This window comes from Saccostrea echinata, unplaced genomic scaffold, assembly GCF_033153115.1.
Source record: "Saccostrea echinata isolate AGI-Se365-2 ecotype Australia unplaced genomic scaffold, CSIRO_AGI_Sech_v1 ptg000075l, whole genome shotgun sequence".
Classification (NCBI taxonomy): domain Eukaryota; kingdom Metazoa; phylum Mollusca; class Bivalvia; order Ostreida; family Ostreidae; genus Saccostrea; species Saccostrea echinata.
This window is the reverse complement of record NW_026889824.1, coordinates 1,792,787-1,818,312: the sequence shown is the minus strand read 5'-3', so window position 1 is coordinate 1,818,312 and position 25,526 is coordinate 1,792,787. Positions and strand designations below refer to the sequence as shown.

Sequence of the window (25,526 nt, the reverse complement as noted above, 5' to 3'; positions counted from 1 at the left end):
TCAGTTAATAAACAGGATTGTACTGAATTTTGAATGATTTTTTAGTACATTTACAGTAAATAAACTGAGTATTATCTTAAAGGTATCATCTACTCATTTGGAAACACAACAACAGCATTAACTTGATGTTATATTTTAATATCTGAACTGCACAATTGGTCTTGAGGTCAGAAATGGACAGCTGACTAGATCTAGTGAAAAATTCATTTCCTTCCAGGCATTGATTATGGATTAAAAAAAAAAATGGAACTAATATGCTAAATACGCTAACTTATACATGTAGCACTTTGAAAAATACAACTACACATAAATACATTGTATGTCATATGACCACACAAACAGTATTAATTTGTGGAAATGTACTGAAGAAAAGATAACTACATCTACATACAAGGACCGAGGAATGAGTGGTCCTAAATGCCCATTATATTATCTATATATTTGTATAATATACTGAGAAATTCCTGAATAATAGCATTATACTTCAACCTCAACACCTACAAACATACAGACAATCGATAAAAACATGAAAATATTCTTAATTAAGATTTTCTATATAACTTATTTAAATGAAAGAGTAATTATAATAAAAATCCAAAATTGAAAATGTATATTTACAGATAACTGTATAAGTGTATATCTCAGAAACAAAACATACACCCAAGTGAAAAATCAGACAAATTCAGCAACAAGTGGGATATCTTAATACACTGAATTAATGCGCTATCATGTAATATTGTATAGGGGTCTATGTATCAAGTCAAATTCTTTGATTAGCCAATCATTTAAGTAGAGAATTACCATCAGATCCTACTTCACATACAGATGTATGTTTAATATCATATTAATGTAATTTCTCTGAAAAAAAAAGAATAGTCCACATTGGAACACTTAAATCGCATTAAAAAAATTACAGATAAATTATACAGATGTAAATTTGACATCAACACCACTTAAAGAAATACGTATGTAAAGTTTACAAGGAATGCTGAACATACTACATAATCAGTTTGTAAAAAGATATATCTAATCTCACACAACCTGTTTTTAATGAATATCAATACATAATGCCTTTTGTTCTTGTAAACAGACCAACAATTTGAGACTTCATTTTACAGGAGTACTACATAAGGCACAATAATTCAAAACTTTCATAGATCTGCAGAAAATCAAGTCTAACCAAACTGAATACATGTACATTGTAATGGCACAATATTCAGAAAAAAAAAATGAAAAGTACAAGACTTAAAAAAATATACTTTTTGTTCATCATGTCAAAACTTCTTAAGTACATGACTTTGTATTCTTAATAATATCAAAGATTTTTAGTTCATAAAGTGCCTTGGTCATTTTTAACCTGTGACAATACCTCATGTTTTTAACTTTCAATGACATTTTTAAAAATACACAGTGAACAACATGGTCAAACAATAAATATAATAAATATCATAAAAATAAAACAATATACATGGATATGGAATGGATATGTACACAATATTGACAGCACCAACAATTCTGATAGAATAAACTGTAAATACACAACCTCATCATGTAATATCACTACCGCAATAAAAATAGAAGCTTAGCATATTAACGGTTAAAAACATTGAATTTATATCAAATATGAAAAAAAAATTAGAAAACACATATATACTGGCAGTTTATAATGGAATGTGGTGGGATTATGCAGTATAAGAAATATGAAAAAAAGTCTGATATTAGTGGGCCCACAAAAAAAAAAATCGTTGTAATCTACTTAAAGGGAGTTTACTGCAAAGTTGTAATCTACAAAAAGGGAGTTAACTGCAATGTTGTAATCTACATAAAGGGAGTTAACTGCAATGTGTAAATTTAAAATGTTTTCAAAATTTAATACACCTTGTAAAGAGAAAATACTCAGTTTCCAAACAATAAATCCTGTAGGAATAAGGACATATACATCAGATGACATGGGGGCCCTTACAGGGAAAAGCCAGGATGGTTTGGCAGTGAGGTCCTCTCAGGGGATTTCTACATTGATGCCTTCATCATCAGCTAAAATAAATGTCAGTGTAAATCAATGTAAGTTAAAGTAGGAATAACTACATGTATGTTTTTAATAGAAGTGTAAAACAGAAAATATATAGATGTACATAAAAATGTATTCAATATATTTCTCATAAAAGTAATCAAAGCATTTATATGTACATGTAGTATAAATTTCTATGTAATAAATTGCTCTTGTTTTTTGTTTTAATTATACAAAGAAACTGATGTGCGTTCTCTCATTCAAAGATTGATAAACAGTACAAAGACATGGCCCTTTGTTCCTACCATCAAATGCTGCATTAGCTATCCCTACATTCTGATACACATGTTCCTCTTCTCTGCCCTCTAACACACACAGTAGACACTGGTGTATACACACGTACTGTTGCTGTAAAGGAAATAAAAATAGTTTATAATAACGTATAAAGATTAGTGTACTTCTCAAAAAATTCTGAAACAATCAAGGAAGTACTCTTTAAAGCAGTGAGATTCTTTTGTAACAAAACTGCTGGAAATTACCCTCCCCCTGCCCTTTTCCAATTCAATTTTTATTTTTTTTTTTTTGTAAATAAATTAAACAATGGTAGTGACCTGTTTTATATTTGCATAAGTGACATTTTACTATTCCATAGCTAAATCGTATGAATTAACCAAATTTTAAATCTGCTCATACTTAATGTAAGCAAACAATCTGAGCCATAAAACATACCGGTATTTAAATGATGTCAACATATCCAAAAGTAAAATAATTTTTTATTTTGTATTGAATATTACACTGTACAAAGCATTTATGAAATATGTGCATTAACTAAACTACTACAATGTTTTAATTATGGGTATATTGAAGCAAAGTCAGCTTTTCCAGGGCTTTGTTTTAAACATTTGACAGTAAGTAAATTAAGGTATTTCCATCCTCCTGTGATGTCATAGGTTTTTGCAAAAACTGTTATTGGTTTAAATTCATATCCAATAGAACAATATCTTTTGGAAGAATGCTTTTCAATAGGTGTAATGATGAATATTGTTAAAAATTATATTTTCTTTATTTAATGAATTATTCAATCTTTAAAAAATGTTGACAAGGGCAATAACTCCTTCTCAGGTATCTTCTTTATTGAACTTCTAAGGTAAAATACTTTCCCTGATATTCACAATTCAAAAATATCTAATAAGTAGCAAGTATTTAGGTACTTTCAGCATCAGAATTATGCATATGAACCAGTTTTTACATAATTTTTATAATACTGTTTACAAAAAATGTACGATTTTTTTTATGTTGACATATACTTCTGTTTATTTATGTCTCTTAACTTAAATAATATGGAAACCTATACATTTTTTTTAAATAAATGGTAAATTTAAACTATATTAAATGAAAATAAATGCAATTTTTGTACTTTGAGCAGTGAAAATTGTGAGGGTGGAAAGACCTTAATTTGTTGAATATAAAGTTTATAATTTGATGTGATTAGAACTCTGGAGTCGAGTGTAGCCCCTGACATACCTCTGTCTGTACCATCCAGACTCGTTCCTTCCTCAGATCGTGTACAATGGAGAAGATGTCAACAGTATCACGCTCTTTAATTTCCTGTAGCAGGCGATCCAACACGATAAAGGTGCCAGATCTTCCAACTCCCGCACTGGAAACAATCATCACAAATAATGGAGGAATTACAAATCCATAAGACCTTACTTTAATTCCTAAATTTCAAAATGCTTTCTCACAGACACTATGTTAAAAGCTTAACTCACCTACAATGAACCAGAATTGGGCCACATTCTCTAATCATCTGATCTCTAACAATGCGTACAAACTTAATCAGTGTTGGAGGCTTCTCTGGTACTCCGAAGTCTGGCCAAGCGGTGAAATGAAAGTGCCTGATGGGTCGAGTGACGTTACCCTTTTGAAACACCAAAGAAAACATAAATACAGCTGTGGCAGCCAAAAAGTAACAAGAGATGTTTGTGAAACACTTATGCCCCTCCCCCCCTTTGGACAAATATGTACACCAAATTTCATTTCAGTATGTGCAACCTCTGCAAAGAAAATGAACAGAAACTGCAAATAATTGGAATTTTTCTAAGTCCAAGTGGCATAACTCTGTCAAAAATTGCTTGCCCAAAATAGAAACTGACCTAGATATTCTTATGATAAATCTGTATACCAAATTTCATTTCACTATGTGCAACCTCTGGGAAGAAAACGAAGGGAAACTGTTGGTAGATTGACAGACAGACAGACAGACCGAACGACTGACAGACAGACAGCAGTAAAGCAATATTCCCTCCCTTCTTCAAAGGGGGGCATAAAAATTTTAAAAACAAAATGGCTGTTGAACTTACATAAGCTACCCTCATTTCTGTGATGGTCCAGGACGGGAAACGTGTCTCTGAGAGAACAGCCACTTGTAAATCTCCATAAAACATGGCATCTGAATTAGTAGGCCAGTAGTGATCACATTTCTCCTACAAAACAAACATGTCACTAGGGCTACATTAAATAGTCATGACCAGTCGCTAATTAAAGCATCTTTCAGCAAACAATGCTTACCCTGCCTTTTTCTGTACAGCGAGTCAACATGACAATATTACGGACGTTTTGCTCCCAGATCATTCTCCAGAAATCATCCCTGGTGGAAGGTAGTGGCCCCTGTGTCACGATGTATTCTCTCTTGGATGTAAATCCCTTCAAGAACAGATATTATAGATTATTTCAGAATCTACAGTTGTACTTTTCTTTGAGATCTAGATGTGCAGTTAGCAGGACATTGCTAATTCATTTACATTTAGCTGGGTATAAATTTCATGATTCAGGCTATTTTTAATAAAGAGGAAGGATATTTTCTTCTGATGCATAAATTATATATAACACCCATCATACCGGCATGTAGTTAGCATTGATGTAGTCTGATCCTTCTTCATCATCTGTGGGGAGGAGTTTGACACGGGAATGGTCGTAAGGTAAAATATTGGTAAAACGATTCTTCCCCCGATTGACTGGGAGCTCTGCTGCAGAACAGGACTGATCTCTTCCTACTTCCTTCAGATCCTGTCAAATTAATCACATTCTAATTATTTGTGATCTAAACATGGGCTTTCCATACAATTACGAGTAAGGGAAGATAACTCTGCTACATACAAACCTCAAATTGTTCAGCATATTTAAAATCTGAGTCCATATAATTATGAGTAAGGGAAGATAACTCTGCTACATACAAACCTCAAATTGTTCAGCATATTTAAAATTTGAGTCCATATAATTATGAGTAAGGGAAGATAACTCTGCTACATACAAACCTGTATATTGTTCAGCATATTTAAAAATTTGAGTCCATACAATTATGAGTAAGGGAAGATAACTCTGCTACATACAAACCTCAAATTGTTCAGCATATTTAAAATCTGAGTCCATATAATTATGAGTAAGGGAAGATAACTCTGCTACATACAAACCTCAAATTGTTCAGCATATTTAAAATTTGAGTCCATATAATTATGAGTAAGGGAAGATAACTCTGCTACATACAAACCTGTATATTGTTCAGCATATTTAAAAATTTGAGTCCATACAATTATGAGTAAGGGAAGATAACTCTGCTACATACAAACCTCAAATTGTTCAGCATATTTAAAATCCGAGTCAGCTGACAATGTCTTAATGTACTCCTTGAAGTCTGCCACCTTGAACTCATGACTGCAACAAAGTAAAAGGAATAAGTTAAAACATTGAAAATCCCTTTCTGTACCTTTTAATCAAAGTACTTTAAAGTAAATGTCCAGTATATTCAAATTCTTTTTATAAAAATATGATTAACATTAACATGTATTTACAGGAACTTGATTATTACAAAGAGACAATATCTATATTAAACTGAAATATGAAGAAAAACAGATTCATTTGAATGGAAACCTTTTCTTGTGTCGACTGAAGCTTGTTCTGGGAGAATGACCTGGTGGTCCCTCTGGGCTCTTTTTCTGTAACCGACTTCGGAAGAAGAAGATGGCGATGATGAAGACAATGACAAAGACAGAACAGACGACTGCTGCGACGATTGCTCCCACATTGGCTTCATCATCTGCGACAGGGACTATCCCTACAGCAGCAATAGGTGACACAAATCTCAACACAACAATTTGATATTTTATAAATTTTTATATTTTTGAAACCACTACCCTCTTCCCCTCATTGAAGACTTTTATCCTTCAAACAATGAACAAAACATTTTCTTTACAATAAATTAACACTCTGGAAAAAACTGGTAACAGTGTGAAAAGGTGACTACTGTACTACGTGAAGTTTTACCAGTGCTGACAATGTTTAAAGATGATTACTGTGCTACAGGAACGTATTTTACCAGTGCTGACAATGTGAAAAGGTGACTGACTGAACTACATGATTTTTTACCTGTGGCGACAATGTGAAAAGGTGACTACTGTACTACATGATGTTTTACCTGTGGTGATAGGATCTGAATAAGCAGTGTCAGCGTATCCCCCCGCTGTGTAAGCCCGCAGTCTGATGTAGTACTTAGTGTTCTGTTTGAGTGGACCATTACAGTACAACACATTATTACAATCTGCCTCCACACCAATCTCAAACACTTTATAATTCTTCTCCCCCACGCTCCGCCTGGACCGAGCTCGACCGCAAGAAGACGTCAATTGGAAGAAGTCCGAGCAGTTCCGAATGGTCTGGTAGGCTTTGATGTTGGGGTTGATCTGGGCAGCCTTCCAGTCAGGCAGGGTGCTGGTTTTGATGTGCTCCTCATCAGGGTCTGTGGCTATAATGACTGTGTAGGCCTGTATACTGCCGTACTTATCAGAGAAGGCATTTGTAAAGTTGGCCGTAATGGTGGAGGGGGTCACAGTTTGACCTCCTGAGGTCAGCTGCTTTGGTTTTGTTTGACTCAAGGTCAGGCTGTCTTTGATAGGAGGATCTAAAAATTGCAAATAAGCACTTATTTCTATCTCGCTAGATATACTGGTGTCTCATAATATCGCGGTACTTATTTCTTTTGCGTAAAAAAATTATTCCAAATTCTTACATTGACTTTTCAACAAATACTATTCATAAACTTATCAATGGCCTAACGTTTTAGTGGCTAATTATTTCTAAGCTTCCTTCGTTTACTTTGTAGTCTATTTTTAAAACAGGAAGTCTTATTTACCTTCTAAAGTGGAGAGTCTCATTGTATCGCGGTATTGAAAAACATGGAGGCTTAGCACTGTCACAAAGTACAATTTTTATATATATTCAATGGTCTAAATAAAATAAAAACGGGAAAGGAAATCTGTAAAATTTCGTTTTATTTGAATAAATATTTTTCCAACGGGTGTTTCATACTTTTTAACCATCACAAAAATCAACATTCAGACGACAGACAGATAGTCCATCAACAAAAAGGATATGAGCTATGTATCCTAATTTTTGGAAAATACCGCGATACAATGGAACCCGCGATATAATGAGAATTGACGATACATAATCAAGAATCGATTATAAATTGTTCACTGATTCAATAAAGTAGATAGTGTTTTCATGTGTGAGTTTGATGTTCATACACCCATATATCTCTGCATAAAGACAACACTGGAAATTCTCTGTGGGTCACAGATAATTACCGTATATACTCGCCTATAAGTCAGTCCGCCTATAAGTCGGTTGTAATTTTTGAAGTTATTTTGGAGGGATTTGCGATTGACCCGCACATAAGTCGGTACAACTTTTTGCAAGAACTGGCTGACAATTTCAAATCAATGCAATGTTTTAATGTTGTTTTAAGCTGGTTTAAGTAATTTTTTCTAGAAATGACGCCATTATTTAATTTTAAATCATTAAAAAAAAAATAAGTAATGCACACTTAAGACAAAAATAAAATTATTGAAATATGCAAATACTTGTACATCATGCATAATCTTCGAATACAAAAATGATATATTATATCCAGACTTTATTCTACGATAATCGTCGGACACATTTATAAAAATACTACCGTACATGTTGCCGTTCAAAGTAATGTCATTTTTTATGACTCGCCTATAAGTCGGACATAGAGTTTTGGACCAAAATTTAACTCCAAAAAACCGCCTTATAGGCGAGTATATACGGTACTGACTTACTGTAGGTGCGTAGAACAATTTCAAACTTCTCTGGAATATTTTCTATTACAGTTCTAGCTGACACCTGCAACAAAGTAAGTGTTTGTATGATTTCAAAAATATTTAAGTCAAATGTTTTACATGCAGTTATTTCAATTCAATTAAATTTCACTTCACAGAACTTACTTTGAAAGTATATTTTAGTCCAGCCTTAAGGTCTGTGAATTTCTCCCTGATAAGCTGAGCAGCCATAAGTTCTGTGGTCACTCCAATGTCCTTCTCACCCTGGTCCATTATGTGCCCCTAAAACAATCACTTGAGTCATAACATTATCTTCTCTAGTATAGCATCTCTGTACAATTCTAATTAACCTTTTAATTATGTATTAAAACAAACAAACTTTCTAAGATATAATCACTCACAAATTCATCCTCTGCAGTGTATGCTATGTGATAAGAACGGATGATTCCATTAGGATTTCTAGGGGGTGACCAGCTCACATTTACAGTCCTGGGTGAAATCTCAACCACATTCAAGTTCTGAACAGCAGAGGGTGCTAAAATAGACACAAGTTGAATTGATTTCAAACTTTCAAAGCACAGGAAAATAAATTTTCACTAACAAGTACTATACATCAAAAGACATAAAACAAGAGGCCCAAGGGCCTTAATGGTCACCTGAGTATAATGTAACAATCCATAGATTAAAACAGAATAAGCAGATAAATAAAGTTATGTTGCCCAAAAAGCAAGAGAAATAGGATAATCAGGGATCAGGAAAATAACAATTTAGTACTCAATAATAAATCTTAAAAGTTGATCTATTTATTTGCCTGTACTTTCCCCTATGTCACTATCCTCATGCGGACTTGACAAAACACTATCAGTTAACACATTTCATTCCCTTCACGTTGGCTTCTCTCGCTCTTTAAAGATTATTTATTGTACAAAAATATGGAATTTTTGTACCATTTTCATTTATCTATTGTTTAACACTTTTTCTGACCATTAAAATCTATGAAAGTACTTTTGTTTTAAATACTTTGGAAATTTCTGTTCTTTAATTGATCTTTTAAGTTACATTATTTACAGTGATTAACTATTATAGGTGGATAGCAAAGGGGAATAACTTCTTCCGGTAGAAATTAATAAATTGACCAAAAGGTACAGAATTTCAACATTTGATAAAAACATCCCTGCTTATTAAAACTTTTTATACTCTTCTTACCTCCTAGATGTCCAGGAGCAGAGAAGAAGATATTCAAGGAAATAATCCATTTTCACTATAGATTCAATATAGCCCCACTCTAAAACCAAAGCCCCTGACCCAAGGGCAATGATAATCACGACACCATTTCCACAGAGCTGCCCTTGCTCATCATAACTACATGTATATACTTGGTTTATCTGCTAAATACCCAGGGACAGAGAAGTAGATTTCAAAGAAATAATGCACTTTCACTATATAATCAATAGAGCCCCACCCTAACACAAGAACCCCTGACCCAGGGGTCATGAAATTCACAAATTCAGGGGTCATGAAATTCACAAATTTGAAAAAAGAATCAATGCTTATCATAACCAAGCACTTAGTTTGTTTAAATAATACCTAGGAGCTGAGAAGAAGATTTTCAAAGAATTAATGCATTTTCACTAGTACATGTATATAATCAATAGAGCCCTGCCCTTACACCAGAACCCTTGACCCAGGGTTCATGAAATTCACAATTTGGAGAAGGCATCAATGCTTATCATAACCATGCACTTAGTTTGTTTAAACAATACGCAGAAGCAGAGAAGAGGATTTTCAAAGAATCAATGCACATTGACTATATAATCAATAGAGCCTCATCCTAACACCAGAATCCCTGACCCAAGGGTCATGAAATTCACAATTTTGGAAAAAGAATCAATGCTTATCATAACCATGCACTTAGTTTGTTTAAGTAATACCCAGGAGAAGAGAAGAAGATTTTCAATGAATTAATGCATTTTCACTAAATGATCTATCTAGCCCCACCCTAGCACCAGAACCCCTGACCCTGGGGCCATGAATTTCATAATTTTGGTAGAGGGCCAAATGCTTATTACAATCTTGCCAACAGTTTGACTGCTTGATGTCCAGGAGTAAAGAAGAAGATTTTTAAAGATTGCATCAATTTGGTGATTTTAGCCCCACCCTTGGGGCCCTAGGGGGACAGGGACTATGAAATTCACAATTTTTGTTCCCCTTCACCCAAAGATGCTATATGCCAAATTGGATGAAATTGGTTTAGTGGTTCTAGAGAAGTTGAAAATGTTCAAAAGTTAACACACGATGGATGGATAGCAATAGGTCACCTGAGTGACTCAGGTGACCTAAAAATTTGTCAATTTCTGAATCAATCATATCCATTTCACCTTGACTTTCAACTAATAGAATTAAAGATTGGCATTGAAATCTGTAATCTGATTGGCTGACCTGATTCTTCTGTCCTGGAGGAGATAAAGAGGGAGCTGTGTTTATCCCCAGCAATGGCTTCAATTTCAAACTGATAATCTGTGTATGGATTTAGGGGACCGAACTCTAGCACAACTGTTGTCTGGTTTGCTAGTCTTGTTTGGGATCCACAACTTTTAGAACACGTTACACGGTACGAATCAACATTTCCATTTGGTTTATGGATGGTCAACTTAATATAGTTAGCTGACTTCTCTCTACCAACATATGGTAGCTCAGGCACTGAAAAATGAAAAAAAAAATACACATAAATAAATTGATTGAAATGAACATTCTATTTAGTGATAAATAAAGCTGATAGCAAAGACGACTTACCAGTACGTATCTGTATAAAAGTGGGAGGACTAGACTGGTCCCCACTGACAGCAGTCACTTTGATACTGTACTGGGTCCCTCCCTCTAGACCTGAGAACACCACACTGCGATCTGTGTCAGTTCTGTTCTTCTTCACTATTGATGACGTGGCCGCCAGCTCAAACACATAATACTCAAAGTAGTTGTCAGTGTCAGTGTACAAGACTGAGATGTTTTTACTTCCAACATTTCCCTCAGACAAAACTGTCTTTATTTCTGGCTCTGAAATAAGAGTATAATATTAAGTAAAAGTAATTCTATTGCCTCAATGAAATTTTATGTAAAGACGTATTATGCTAATTCACATATCAATGACTTTCAAATCAAGAGAAATGTTTAAAGGGTGAATTGAATGAAATATAGGTTGATGCATTTTATTTTTTATATTACTTACGGACAGAGACATTCAAATTCACAGACTTGGAGACAGAATTTTGCACAATACTGTAGATAGTGATATTATAGGTGTGTCCAGAAGTAAGTCCAGTAATATTGTATATAACAGTGTTGTTTGATGAGTTGGCCTGGATATTAACTGTGTTAGACACACTGTCTATCAGACTGGTGTAAGTGAGATTCCAGCTCTCTACGTAGGTTGTGTTACTGTTGTATGTCCACTTGAGAGAAAGGCTGTTATTGGTGACAGATGTTACTTCTACACTGCTAGGAGGTAGAGGAGCTGAAACATGAATCTTATATATTAATTCTTGTTTACTATTTTACAAGCATTAAAGACATATACAAAGGCAACCCAAGAAATCAGTATAATTTTGGACGCATGGATTGTACAGAAATTGAGATTTCACAGAATCATGACCCCATGGTAAAAAGTACGTTTAAAGGATTTCTACCTTTTACATATGTACTTACGCATTAGTGCAGACACAACTGAGGGCGGACTCATCTCAGAATGGCTGACAGCAAACACTACCATCTCATACAAGAGTCCAGGGAACAAAGAAGAGAGAACGATTTGTGTATTGTCACTGATGTTTTTCTTCCATTGACTGTAGTCACCATGGAGACGGGCCCGGTACCAGACAAAGTAACTATCCTGTATGCTGTCGTTGCCTGGCAACCATGTCAGGGTGATGTCATTATGGGACGAGGTGTATGTCAAATTCATTACCTTGTTGGGCTCTATAATACCAAACATAACAGATCACAAATACTTTGTACACCTACTGGATTTCTTTCCTCTTTTCTTAAATTTCTTACACAATTATGGCATTACATTAAAATTTCCAAGCGTCCCCTTACTTGTAGTCTTGTTGACACTCTGCCAGGAGCTGTAGGCTACAAGAGAGCCGTTCCCTGCATCCAAGACCTGTTTTGCCTGAACGTACACAGAGTAGTGGTGACCAGGTCTCAGATTTAGGATGTGTGTCTCGTACTTAAATTTATCATGGAGAGCAAGAGCCATGGGTAGAGATGTATTACCACTGTCTAACCAGTCATGGTACTGAAGCTTCAAGTACAAAAATTAGATTGTAAAGCATCAGCATTAGAAAATTTATTGTAAAAGAATTCTTTCATATGTACATGTAATCTTTATGCAGAATGAGAATTCATGTAACTACAACTTATCATAAAGCTGAAGAAGCCATTTCTGATAATTGAGAAATTCACATATTCATTCTATCATAAAATCATATAGATAGTTTATTCCTTACAATGAAGTGATGTTGTTGTCTGGGGTCAACTGTTCTCCACTCCACATTGAGAGTGTGGGGGTCACCAGAAGTCACATTCAAATCTTCTACAGGCATTGGTTCTAAAAATATAAGAAGTGGGGGAGGGGTGGACGAATATATTAGAAGTACAAGACATGGAGATGAAGTAGTTTGTAAAATTAAGATTATATCTCCACTTTATATGTTTTCAGATATTTTCTGCATTACCTGTGATAACATGAACACTGGCCTGGTCACTCTGAGTGCCCTTGTTGACAGTGGTGATGGAAATCTTGTACAGCTGACCAGGGGTCAGGTTAGTGAAGGTGTACTGCAAAATGTCACTGGATCTGGGAAAGATAAAGACATTACACTCTTTATATAATTTGTTATAGTTGTACCAAGCAACAAGTACATACATGTGCCAAAAATTCAAATTTATCCTTGAATACCAAGAAAATATACTCAATGAAACCACTATGGTATACTCACTCTGGGATGGAAATGGGAGACTGTGCATGAGGGGGGTCTATAGCAATCTGGAAGGTATCAAATGTACTACCATTAGGTCTTGGCCAGGAAATATTAACTGTGTTAGTTCCTACATGATCCACATACAACTCAGCCACAGAGCTGGGGTCTGAAAAACCAATTTTAAAAAACACTTTACTGAAGCTCTGTAAAATACAAATGAAGTGGTAGGTAACTTTACATGGATTTATCTTTTAGTCCCATTACCTTAATTCCTCCTTGGTGCAGTCTGCGGTCATTTATGTAAACTTTGATCTGAAAGTACTTATTTGTCAGCTGACTGGGTGACCTATGAACCTACCCAGTAATCATGTGACTTTGATCTGAAATTAAAATACTTACTTTCCACAGCTGACTGGGTAACCTCTGAATGTAAACATGTGACATTGATCAGACACTACTTACTTGTCATGGCTGACTGGGTAACCTCTGAACTCATCATGTTGGCTACGTGTGACCTGATATGGACTGTGTAGGTCTCCCCGGGGTGTAGGGAGGTAAACCTGTGGTAACTTATGTATACTTTCTCTGTTACATTTATTGGGTGGGTGTGGTCTGCTGTCAGGTACAGAGTATAGTAATCCACAATTCCATTGGATGGTGGTGACCAATCAACATCCAGTTCTCTGCCGCTGATAGGAGTTATGTTCACCATCTCTGGTGGATTTGGAACTATTTTTGGAGAAAAAGATTTACATTTATTAGGGTTGCAAAACTGGTCTAATCTTGAAAGTGGTTACACTGTCCTTTTTTTATCAACTACATATCCATTGCTCTACTTAAATAAAAAGAAGACTAAAATATGTCTGCTGTACAGATGCAAGTAAATTAAGACCTGATGCAGCATCATTTAATTTGTTTGCATGTATCTTTATTTAGATAAACTGTATACACAATTAATGATTACTGATTTTTTTCCAACCCTGATAATTTCAATAGAACCTTCTGACAAGTACCCTTGTTTTTAAATATGAGGGTTGTCCCAGAAAAATGCGAACTTTTTAAATATTTCACAAACTGCCTGACCAAAATTATTCATTTTTGGCACAATGTTGGTAAATGATATTTTTGTCATTTTGACCAAATACTATAAGGTTGGAATGTCATATGCATTTAGAAACAGCATTTAAAGGGTGTTAAATATCAGTGGTTGGCGCACGGCAATTTCTTGACTTTCAAAATTAGCATTGCTATCTATGTCTTACTTTATTACAAGTCAGACTATACAGAAATATAATGTGACAAAAATTACATCCATAGAAACTGTACAATCTGGAGTACTTGTAAAAAATTAATACCTTAACATCATAAATAACAAAAATATGACGTTATATGACTGTTAGTTAGTTACTGTCAAAAACGGCAACGTTGGGCAATAATGTGGCACACTAAATTATTACTTAGTATTGTGTGAAGCAGGTTATGACTCCTGTTTATATGGGAAAAGAGCTGGAATGAAGGAACAAAAAATTAAAATACATGTATCCAACAGTCATTTATACATAGTAAAAGAAGTTCAAAGATGGATGGACTGGTTATCCGATGGAAGAAGCGTTTGGTAGACCAACAACAATGATGACACGTAGAAAAGTCTATCTAGAGCTGGACGTCATAAGTGGAGACTGCCGTTAACTATGCCAGCAGTTAAGTTTATGGTCGGGTTGGGAAATTTTCTTTTAAAAGAACTAATTCCTTGATTTATTCCTAATTGTAGTATGTGTGAAATGGATAACTCGGTAACTAAAAGAGAATCAAATGCAGTATCAAATTTCTGCTTTGAACAAATTTTTAAAGACGCATGATTCCTGAACAAATTCAAAAACACCACGAGCTATGTTTTGACGTCGTCGGAGTTGCACTGGGAGCTATTTTGAATGATTCGTTAGATTCGTGAGAGAAAAATGTTATTTATAGAGATAATTTCTGTAAATTATTTTAAAATGTTGATTATGGAGCATGCCAATTTTTAACTTTATAATATAAGTGAAACAAAAAATATTCATGTTTTTCTGGGACAACCCTCGTAAATATTACTTTTTTGTTTTCGATGTAACTGGATCCAAAACTTTCAATTACTTCACTGCATGGTTGTTAAATCATATGTTCTGGGGATCAGATTTGTACTTACCTGTGAGTAATTCTGCTGTGATCTGGGGACTTAGCTTTTTCTGTTTGGCAGCTCGGACAGCTACAGTGTAATTCTTCCCGGGGACAAGGTTATTGAAGGTCACTTGTCTGATCTGAAGGTTATCTTGCTCGCTGCAAAGATAAAACACTTTACATTTAAATAAACCACTGAGGAAGAAAGTCCATCTCTAAGTTAATATTCTGCATGTGGCATTTACTAACCTATGTACCAAGTAGTTTTCATTTACAAAATTTTCCACAATAAAAAGTATGCACAGAGGTACATGTGTACACAAATACGTTGTATAAGCATATCAAACATTGGCTGATTAAAGTCCATTCTGCAATTCAGTCTAGATATTACACACAACAGAAGTCAGTTTATAGACCATTGCTTAAATATTTTTACATGTATTCAGTCTTATTCCATAAAATTAATTTTTTTTTAGCATAATAACTGTCAGAGATGGCATACACTGGAGACTGTGTGTTGGTTTCCCTGGGAGATATACTACACTGATAATAATCCAGGCCTCCAGAGGTCACTGGCATCCAGGTCAAGGTCACACTGGAGTTGGTGACCTCTTTTATCTGCAAATGTTCAGGACTGTTAGGGTCTGAAATCAAGGGGAAAGAACAATTATTATTTTTATAAAGGGAGACATATTTCATTCAATACAAGAGTGCAAGTAAATGTAAAACAAACTGTCCACAATCAAAACCATTAAAAAATTTCACCAATAAAAAATTATAACTGCATACATGTAACAAATTCTGTAGAATATATGTCACTTAAATAATGACACTAACAATTAAAAATTATAACTGCATACATGTAACAAATTCTGTGGAATATATGTCACTTTCTTCCCAGATTGTTCTAGTTGTAACAGAAAAGTTATACAAGGTGCCGGCTGTAAGATTCCACAGGAATATGTCCGTCTCGTCATGACTTAGCGAGATGTTTTGATCAAACAGCAGTTCAGATCCATTCTCCTTGAACACCTCTATATTGTATAGGTTGAAGTAAGAGTAAGTAGGGGGGAGGATCGTAAGGTGTAGATGAGAGGTGGAGCTGGAGTTGTCCAACAGACCCAGGACTGTCTGAGGCTCTGCAATTAGTCATAACATGTAATAGAAAACAGTGATACAATGCAATACAATCCAGGTTCCAGCTGCACAAAATACCTAACATTTATTTTCCAGCTAACACTTAGACTATGTTAAAAACATTAATGAAAATTTAAAGTAGCAAGCCTACATGATACTCAGTCCTACAGTCCCTGAAACGTTCTACTTTCCCACTTGAACGGTGAGCGAACGCTGAACGAACGCAGAGCGAACGGTGAGTGAACGCAGAGCGAACGGTGAGTGAACGATGTGTGAACGCTGAACGCAACTTGGTGAACGGTAGGTGAACGCTGAACGGTGAGCGAACGCAGAACGCGAACGGAGCGCAAACGCGAGCGCAAAGTGAACGGTGAACGCAAGATGAACGATTTATTCGGAATGCCTCTGATCTTTTCCATGCATTGTATCTATTCTATTGTATTCTAATGTCAGGCGGAAAATAAATAAATATTCAAAAATTGTCCTAAAAAATGAAACATGCACATTTAGTAAAACTATTAATTAAGTTTCTTACAATATTTTCTGCACATATGTATGATGTTTAAATTCAGCTGTTTAATCATACGATTTTTATCGCTGTAAAACATTGTCATTGTTACCGAACGCTGTAGTTTAAAAAATAAAATCATTCTAGTTGTAAAATAAATATTTATTCTTATTTGATATATAAAACCATTACAAATAATGATTTTCGAAGAGTACATTACTGACTTATAGAATGAATTACAACGGTTGTAACAACCATACATGTACAGTATGTATTTCCGTGTCAAGGCAATTCCGTGCGAAAAAATGAGAAAAAAAAAATAAAAAAATATTTTGCTAGTCTGTGGACGTATTGCATGTATACCCTCATATTTAAAAAAAATAATGCAATGATATATTTATGTGACTGTCTTTCATTTTTTTAATGATGATTTATTCAGCAGACTTCTACATGTATCTATAAACAATTTCCCGTGATTATACTCGGACAAGGTGATACAAAGAAGCATTCATATTATTTGTTATAGATTAAAATTTTAGAACTTGGTAATTAAGTAATAAGTGTTATAGTTTTGATTAAACGAACAAATGAGAGAGAGAGAGAAAGAGAGATTATGCTTTAGCCCCCCTTTTCACAAATGCATGTACATGTACCTGTATAAACAAAAACTCTTAATTTTTATCTAAATATCTCAGGCAGTGAAAGTAACCTTTTTTTTTTATTTATCAACAAATTCACTTTGTTTGACAGTCATAATCGGTTTTTATTTTCCTGCTTCAAGTTCGCACGAAGTCCACGTGCTTGTCCTGTCAATCAAAATCATTCGACACTGTGCAGGTGTGAAAGTTTTCATCACACCATAAGGCGAAGTGCTACACTGTAGTATTTCCAAGAAGTTTTACTTGTTTTATCATTTCTAGATCTGATTACAATTTTTCCAATAAATAAATAAATAAAATACATTGGGCATAAACACTTCGAATGAATTTGAAACATACTCCATGGCCAATTTAAAATACCACCGTCGGAGCGTATATATTTTGAACTACTATTGTTTAATGACTTTTTAGATGCATGTTTGTTCTGAGACAAAAAATTTTTTGCTACAAAACGCGTTAACTTCTTTTTAAATATTAATTTAAGATATACTGGAAATACTGACTAAGTGACCGATCTACGTGGAAAAGGGGGGGGGGGTCTTAATTATATTGAATGGCAAACATATAAAGTTATTGTGAAGAAAGGAATTTTTTTCTCTAACAGTAGAATTTATATATGAATTGTAGTATATTACATTTGAATAAATATTCTTGAACCACACTATCAATTCAATTCGCTCCAAAGATATTTAATTAACTGGATATCCGCAGTACTGTTTATAATTCTCAGAACTGGTTCTAATAATGTATTTCTATAATAATTGAATAAAAATGTGTTAGCAATAAATACTGTCTAATTTTCCTGCAGTTGCTAAATTAATTGACATGGATTATTATATCTCCATTAACGACTTGTCTTTAACATAACAGCAAAATGTTGCAGTGCTTGAAGTATCCCTATATTGCCCGTATTTAAATTTAATTTTTCAGCATCGTTCTACATAGGTACATACTTATAACAACATTTATTTTCCAGAGTAATTTAAATAATAACCTAACAGCTCAGTTAGAATAATAATAAAGCATATTGTAGATAATTTATTCCAATAAAATAATGATCCTTTAAAAACGATATGTGAATTATTAAATTTCAAATCCCGTAAATCCTTACTTCCAAAAAAGAAAGGTCCTTTCACTTCGGAGTTCCGAATGACAGTGAAGACTGAACGATAAGTGAACGCTGAACGCAAGGTGAACGCAAAGTGAACGAACGGAGAGCGAACGGTGAACGCTTTGTGAACGGTGAACGCGAGCGCACGGTGAACGCAGAACGCAAGACTGTGAACGGAGAGCGAACGGTGAACGCACGGTGAGCGAACGGTGAACGCACGCTGAACGAACGGTGAACGAACGGTGAGCGAACGGAAAAATGGGAAAGTAGAACGTTTCAGGGACTGTAAGTACCAAAATAAACTTTCCCAACAAAATAAGTTAAAGCTTACTTGTGGAGTGAAATGTGCTGTGAGGGGCACTTTGTCTCAGTCCTTTAGTGGTGTAGGCTTGGATCAGTAACTTCTGACCGGGAATCCCCGGGACATCCACCAGACAGAGGTGGATCAACATTCTACAGGTGAGCTTCTCTGTCTGCGGGGCATTGTTAGTGTCATTGTAAGTGGCAGTCAGGAAAATATCATCCTGTAAAGTAATGAAATAATGTAATAATCATGATGGTCCCTATGACAGTGCATGATAATTACAGTTCTATATATTTGAAATATATTTCTAATGATCACTGATGTGATGAGATGTAGTACTATGGACAGAGTTGTACAAGTCTGTATAAGTCTGTACAAGACTGTATAAGTCTGTACAAGTCTGTACAAGACTGTATAAGTCTGTACAAGTCTGTATAAGCCTGTACAAGTCTGTATAAGTCTTAACAAGTCTTAATAAGTCTTTACAAGTCTGCATAAGTCTCTACAAGTTTGTATAAGTCTGCATAAGCCTGTACAAGTCTGTATAAGTTAGTATACAGTTACGCCTTGTTAATCCAGACACTTGTGTTCCTAAGAAAATTGACCATATTAATGAAGCATCCAAATTACCTAAACATACTTGGTAAATGTATTTATAAGTAACTGTTGTTCCCCCCAGTTTTTGTCCTAAAGGTGAAGCATTTGGATTATTACTGTCCGGATTAAAGAGGCTCCACTGTATATATAAAAATGACTTACATGACCTCCTTCTGTCTTCCATACCACCATCAAGGTCTTAGTATCCACAGCCTGTACCGAGGTTAGAGTGGGGGGCAGAGGTACTGTAAAATTATTGCTAGATTTCAGCAAACATGTTGGAGGTCAGACACAGAGGAATAAATAGAATGGGGACAAATACAACAGGGACAAATACAACAAATACAGGGATAAATAGGTACACAATAATTTCCTTTTAGCTTGTAATAGATTTAATTGGTTAGCAACCTGGGTGTAAATTTCCATACACCTGACTGAATTCGGAGGTAAATAATGTGAAGTCACAATGAATACTTTCTCTAGCTCAAATAGCAGAACAAGAACTTACTGGATACATTGTAGCAAGTGGTAAATTTTATCTATAGTTTGATATAGGCAAATAGATTGACAGATTGGACTTGGATAACACATTTATTTAGCTATAGGAAAATAAATTCATTAACCAGGTTTAATCAAGGGAGCATGGGGATTTACCCCGGGTTGTATTCCATGATGATGGTGCATGGGGATTTACCCCGGGTTGTATTCCATGATGATGGTGCATGGGGATTTACCCCGGGTTGTATTCCATGATGATATCACCACACTATTACTTATAAGGTTTGTTACTGACTGTACATAGAAATATGTTGGATTGTTCAAGTCCATGGAAGGCTAAGATTCACCTAGCTTTGAATAACCCATCATATTTCTGTGGATAGTCAATAACTTTGTCAATTAAGTGTTTTGTTCGGTAGAGGACTAATAACAGTTACAAACCTACCAAGATCAATGACAAACAATTTTCTCATCTGTCCAAATTTTCACTCATCATATCTTACTATTTACTGATTATGTCACTGAAAAGGGGCACTACTCTAAATTTAATTGCAGCATTGCTAAATTAGCAAGGACATAATGAATTGATTGGTTTCTTTTAGAAGCAAAGATGGTGCTGGCATGATTTTTTTCTTGAAATTTGGATGACATAACGTGGATTCATCTGCCATGATGCCATCCAGATTTTTCTGCTCATTGTCCAAAGAAATATTGAATGCAGGCACATGACATCCATTACCCAGAGCATCATTCTAGTAATTCTAGTCCAAGGCAAGAAAAAAATGACCCTCTTTATTAATTAGTACCTGTGTTGTCAATCTTGGCCCCTGATTCTTTACTTGTTTTTCCATTGCTGACTGATACCACGGTGATGGAGTATTGAACCCCCGGTAGTAGATTGGTGGCATTGACCTGTTTTCCTGAGACTGCCGTGAACTTTTGAACCTGAGAGCCATTGGAAGAAAGAAACACCTGGCCTCCATCTTGAATGCTTTTTGTGTCCGTTTCCCAGGAGATGGTCAGGAAATCTGTCCCTGCCTCTGTGACCTTGACAATGACAGGCTGGAGTGGATCTAAAAGATATTTATCAATTCTAGTAACCATAGTTACTGTCAGAAAACAACACATTACTGATTACAGGTGACAGAAAAAAAATTTTATTCAAAAATACTTCAAAATTCATTTACAAGCAAAAAGTTGAAAAGTAAATGCATAAAAATCATTTCTTTGATTCAGAGATTGACTTCATATGTGTTGTTCTTGGCAGTTGAAATGGATTTATAAACCTTTGTTTTGTAAACTTTGTTACAAAGGTATGAGATAAACCATAAACTAGCAATACATTAAATATTAAACTTGCATTCTGGCCTTTACTTCACTTACTTGTCGTGGCTGGTTGACTGTAAATTTCAGTGCCGGATTTCTCCACCTTGACTAGATAAGTGGCCCCAGGACTTAAGCCAATAATTGTGTAGTGTAGATAAGTAAAAGCATCGCCTCCTACCAGATCTATCCATGTCAGGTTCTCGGTTCCGGTTGCGTAACCGAGTCGGTACTGTTTGCTGCTGTCAGCACCGGTTATGTTCACTGTCAGCTCATTCTCTGAGGAGTCAATGGAGACATTCTCCTGGGACCTGGCCTATCAAAATTTAACACATTTTTTTATTACATGAGCATAAACTGGCATCTAAAATCTACTCATCATGATCATGCCTATTAAACAAAAAAAAAAATCATTGTACTGACATGTTCATATATCAGTTAAAGTAAGCATAGACTTATAACAATCAGTGAATTAGGCAACATGGAATTTTAATACTTCCTCAAATGTAGATTTAGCAATTTTCAGCTTCATTTTTACAGTTTCATTGCTGTGATAACAAATACAGTCAAACCTTAATTGTTATCTCAAAATTCAACGGACCAAGAAAATACTTTGAGATATCCAAGGATTCGAGATATCCAGGGTAAAATACTTAAGAAATAAGCGCTTCGGACCTTAAAATCACTTCAACTGTCCCTGGTATTTGAGATATCCATGTTCAAGATACTGATCGAAGTTCAACTGTACATAATTATCATGATTATGGGCTATGAGTCATATTTCTTTTAAAAATCTGTTCAATAATTACATGCATATAGAAAATACATGTATATTTTGATACACACCACCCACTTATATATTATGTTTGCAAAGCATTTTCTTATATTAATACAAATGAATGTGCATGATTTTCCAATGAATGTTTGTGACAAATTAATTAACTACTGAAACATGCAATGTGCATACCATGTATACCATGGTCATAAAATACATGGAGCAAAATTTGTATTAATGCACCTGCAGTGACTAATTAATACACCACCTGCCCGAACCATAAACACTTAATTAATATGACTTCTTTTTTAACAATTATTGATCATGAGTAACTATTTATCCAAATTGCATTACACACTTAATGATTTGTTGATCTGTGTTGAGAAGAATTTTCTTGACAGATTACCGAATTTCTGACGTGGATCGTATCAATCACATTGACCTCAATTTCTTTTCCGATTTCATTTTTAAACCTAGTAATTTATTTAACTCATTCACCAGTTACCGGTACATTTATTTCACAAAGTACATATGCTATATAATGTATAGGTATAATTCAATTGTTTTTATGCCCATTTTTATATTTCATTTAATTATAAATTACAGGAAGTCTGTCGTTGAGCTTCCTGATAAGACTGATGGTATAGATCTGACCTGACCTTTAGCCCCGGGGGGATGGGACATGTATTACACACACCCCTGGGCCTGACAGTGACACTAGGACTGTACATATCATGATCAAATGATCAGTTTATCTTCTGTCATCAACAGAATTATCACTATTAAGAAGACAATATGCTGGGCTTTCAAAACAATGGGTTTTTTTGTTTTTGTTTTATAGATAATAAATAATATGTATTCATACAGTTTTTCTCTGCCTCCTCCTCACCCTTCCCTATATAATGTAAGAATGCATCTCTTCAGTTTAATTAATTCTATTTACTAGATAAATGCAGTTTACCACATCAGCCATGTTTTCAGTTTAATTACAACATGTACAATTTGAAAAAAGGAGTTAGTGCTAATACTACCTAAATTTTTCTTAACAATTCTGAGACTTGCATTAAGTTTAACAGTTATTTAAAATTGATTTTTTTTAAGTAACACATGATCGTATTATATATTTGCTCCATCTGCCCTATCGCCTTCCTGTCTTTTCATATTTTTATGGAAGAGGTCCGTTTGTGTTTTATCTTTGATTAGACCTAACGATTACTCACGGACCAGACCAGACTAATTATATGCATACTCTATACTACTGCTATATGTGGAAGGTTTGGGTGTACATGTATCAATGTTAGTCTGCTACAGCTGTATACTGTGAGTCATACAAGTTTGTGTATTGAACGTGTTGAACCACAGTCACGATTCATTGGATAACAAAGATGATAGGGGGCTCATGTGGGCAGGAAAATATATGCACTGTTAATTGTCATTTTATACATATCTCTTATAAAATAACAGATTCTTATTATGCCACATCACTGGAACATCGTCAAACACATCATGAAACATACTATATGACATTTGTATATCAAGCATCGCTGTACTGATGTCCTAAGCAGAGATCTTTTTACCGACTCTGAGATTATCAAGTGTAAAGGGAGAACAAATCCATGTTAAACTTTATAAATACCACTTAATATAGTAAAAATCTCACTAAAAATGCATAAGTTATCCCAAATTATATTACAGAAATATCCTTTCTCCCTGGTCGTAATATAACCATGATAACATAACCATGATAGTACAGTCTGGAGTCCACATTGCAACTGCTTTGCTTCTATCAAAATCTTAAGTTTATCTATTCAGCTGTTATAAACATCCAAAGCATATCAGTACTCTGCATACCAAATACATGTCATGAAATAGTATTATCTCAAGTGAACACAACACAAATTACACTTAAAATTCTAATCAATAAAAGTAAAAAAAAAAAAAAAACTCACACAAACTGTATGCAAAGAAACAGGGATTCAAAGTAGAAGAAAGCAATACTGATTCACTGACTCGTGGGACTTTTCTAAATACTGTTTACATCTCAATGATAAGCAGCATAAAGTGATTAAATTTAGAACTCTGTATCATCTCTCTCCCCCCCCCCCCCCCCATTTTATCATGTTTATACTCCTGATATTTTGTGTTTTCAAATTTCAATCTCATATTTAATTGTTCCAATTACATACGTCCAAAATTAATCAATTGTAAATGGCAAGGAGAAAAATGCAACAGACCAGACCAGGATCTGAACCAATGTGGTCCCTTGAATTCACTAGTGACTTGCTCTAAGTCGCCACCAGCAATAGAACGACTGCCTCTTTCCTCCCTCCTTACAGGTCTTTGCCCCTATAGACACCTTGGCCACCCAGACTTTTCTAGCAGGTCTTTCACCTGTCACTTTCAGGATATGGCACAGCACCGCATGTAACCAAGAGGATAAAAATGTTACAATCAGACCAGGATTCAAACCTAGACTCCCTGAATCACTACTCAGGTGCTCATCTAATTGAACTACTAGCTAGTATCTGTCCAACTGCAAATGTACCTGCCTGACCACCACACAATTATTTATACAGTGTATTCCTGACCAATGTCAAAAGCCTTTATGTTGAGATCTTTATTTGGATGCATGAAAAACAATTTCAATCTTTAGATAACAGGGAAAAAAGATCTGTATATAAACCAACACACCATCCAGTTCTAACTCTAGCATTTCTCTCCCAGACTTGAAAAAAAAGACCTTTCAAGCCCTGGATTTGAGTTAAGTGGGAAAGAATAGACTAAACTTATAATTCGAACCCTAACTGAGAATAACTGTGACTATAACAGTAAAATAAATATACAATTGAACATTATGAGATTTCTTCAAGACACATATTAAGTACACGTTTAAAAATATATTCTTCTAATAGTAAGCCTAAGAAAGAAATTTTAGACCATGGGTATTGCAAGTTTTAATACCATGTTTACAAGAAAATACTTTATGAGCATACACATATTTATTTAAGTCTTGTCTGGTAAAAGGACTGTGGTTTTTACTGTCTGGGTAAAACTAACAATGCATGTAATAAGCATTGTAACAACATGAAGCGCTCTGAAGTTTTGTTGTAAATAGAAGAAGAACGTGTCCCCGGATCGTGACACACCTGTATCTTACCTGTGTAGGGGGGTTACATCGTAAACCAAGTCATAAAACTTACCAAGTATACAAAAACACATAACCACACACATATCACCGAATAGTAGAACATGTGGCTAAATCCTTAACACAGATAAAATATTTAATATGTTTTTCATGAGTAATCCGAAGCCTCTCCCAAAAAACTTTCT

At 34.8% G+C, this 25,526-nt stretch overlaps 1 protein-coding gene across 1 annotated transcript; it reads right to left on the bottom strand.

Annotated features, from left to right (window-relative positions):
• Positions 1 to 117: 117 nt before the first annotated feature.
• On the bottom strand, positions 118 to 25,526 carry LOC133176494 (tyrosine-protein phosphatase 10D-like). The gene is made up of 30 exons (XM_061311612.1): positions 25,397 to 25,526; positions 21,482 to 21,737; positions 20,905 to 21,171; positions 19,763 to 19,845; positions 19,031 to 19,223; positions 16,145 to 16,423; positions 15,787 to 15,928; positions 15,313 to 15,443; positions 13,590 to 13,856; positions 13,146 to 13,293; positions 12,882 to 13,003; positions 12,654 to 12,754; positions 12,241 to 12,448; positions 11,851 to 12,120; positions 11,375 to 11,659; positions 10,942 to 11,202; positions 10,588 to 10,848; positions 8,550 to 8,683; positions 8,314 to 8,430; positions 8,149 to 8,212; positions 6,483 to 6,965; positions 5,939 to 6,122; positions 5,638 to 5,722; positions 4,910 to 5,077; positions 4,580 to 4,714; positions 4,372 to 4,494; positions 3,781 to 3,929; positions 3,533 to 3,668; positions 2,314 to 2,416; positions 118 to 2,034 (listed from the first exon to the last, which is right to left on the bottom strand). The coding sequence occupies exons 1-30, from the start codon at positions 25,445 to 25,447 to the stop codon at positions 2,000 to 2,002; spliced, it is 5,241 nt and encodes a 1,746-aa protein (XP_061167596.1). The 5' UTR covers positions 25,448 to 25,526; the 3' UTR covers positions 118 to 1,999.

Bases quoted from the DNA above. Each gene is read 5' to 3' on its own strand.
- LOC133176494 (XM_061311612.1), bottom strand. From the start codon at position 25,447: ATGTTCTACTATTCGGTGATATGTGTGTGGTTATGTGTTTTTGTATAC. The intron at 19,224-19,762 runs GTAAGTCATTTT...ATTACTTTACAG, and splicing joins GGAAGACAGAAGGAGGTCAT to GATGATATTTTCCTGACTGC. The intron at 4,715-4,909 runs GTATGATGGGTG...CTGTTCTTGAAG, and splicing joins TCAATGCTAACTACATGCCG to GGATTTACATCCAAGAGAGA.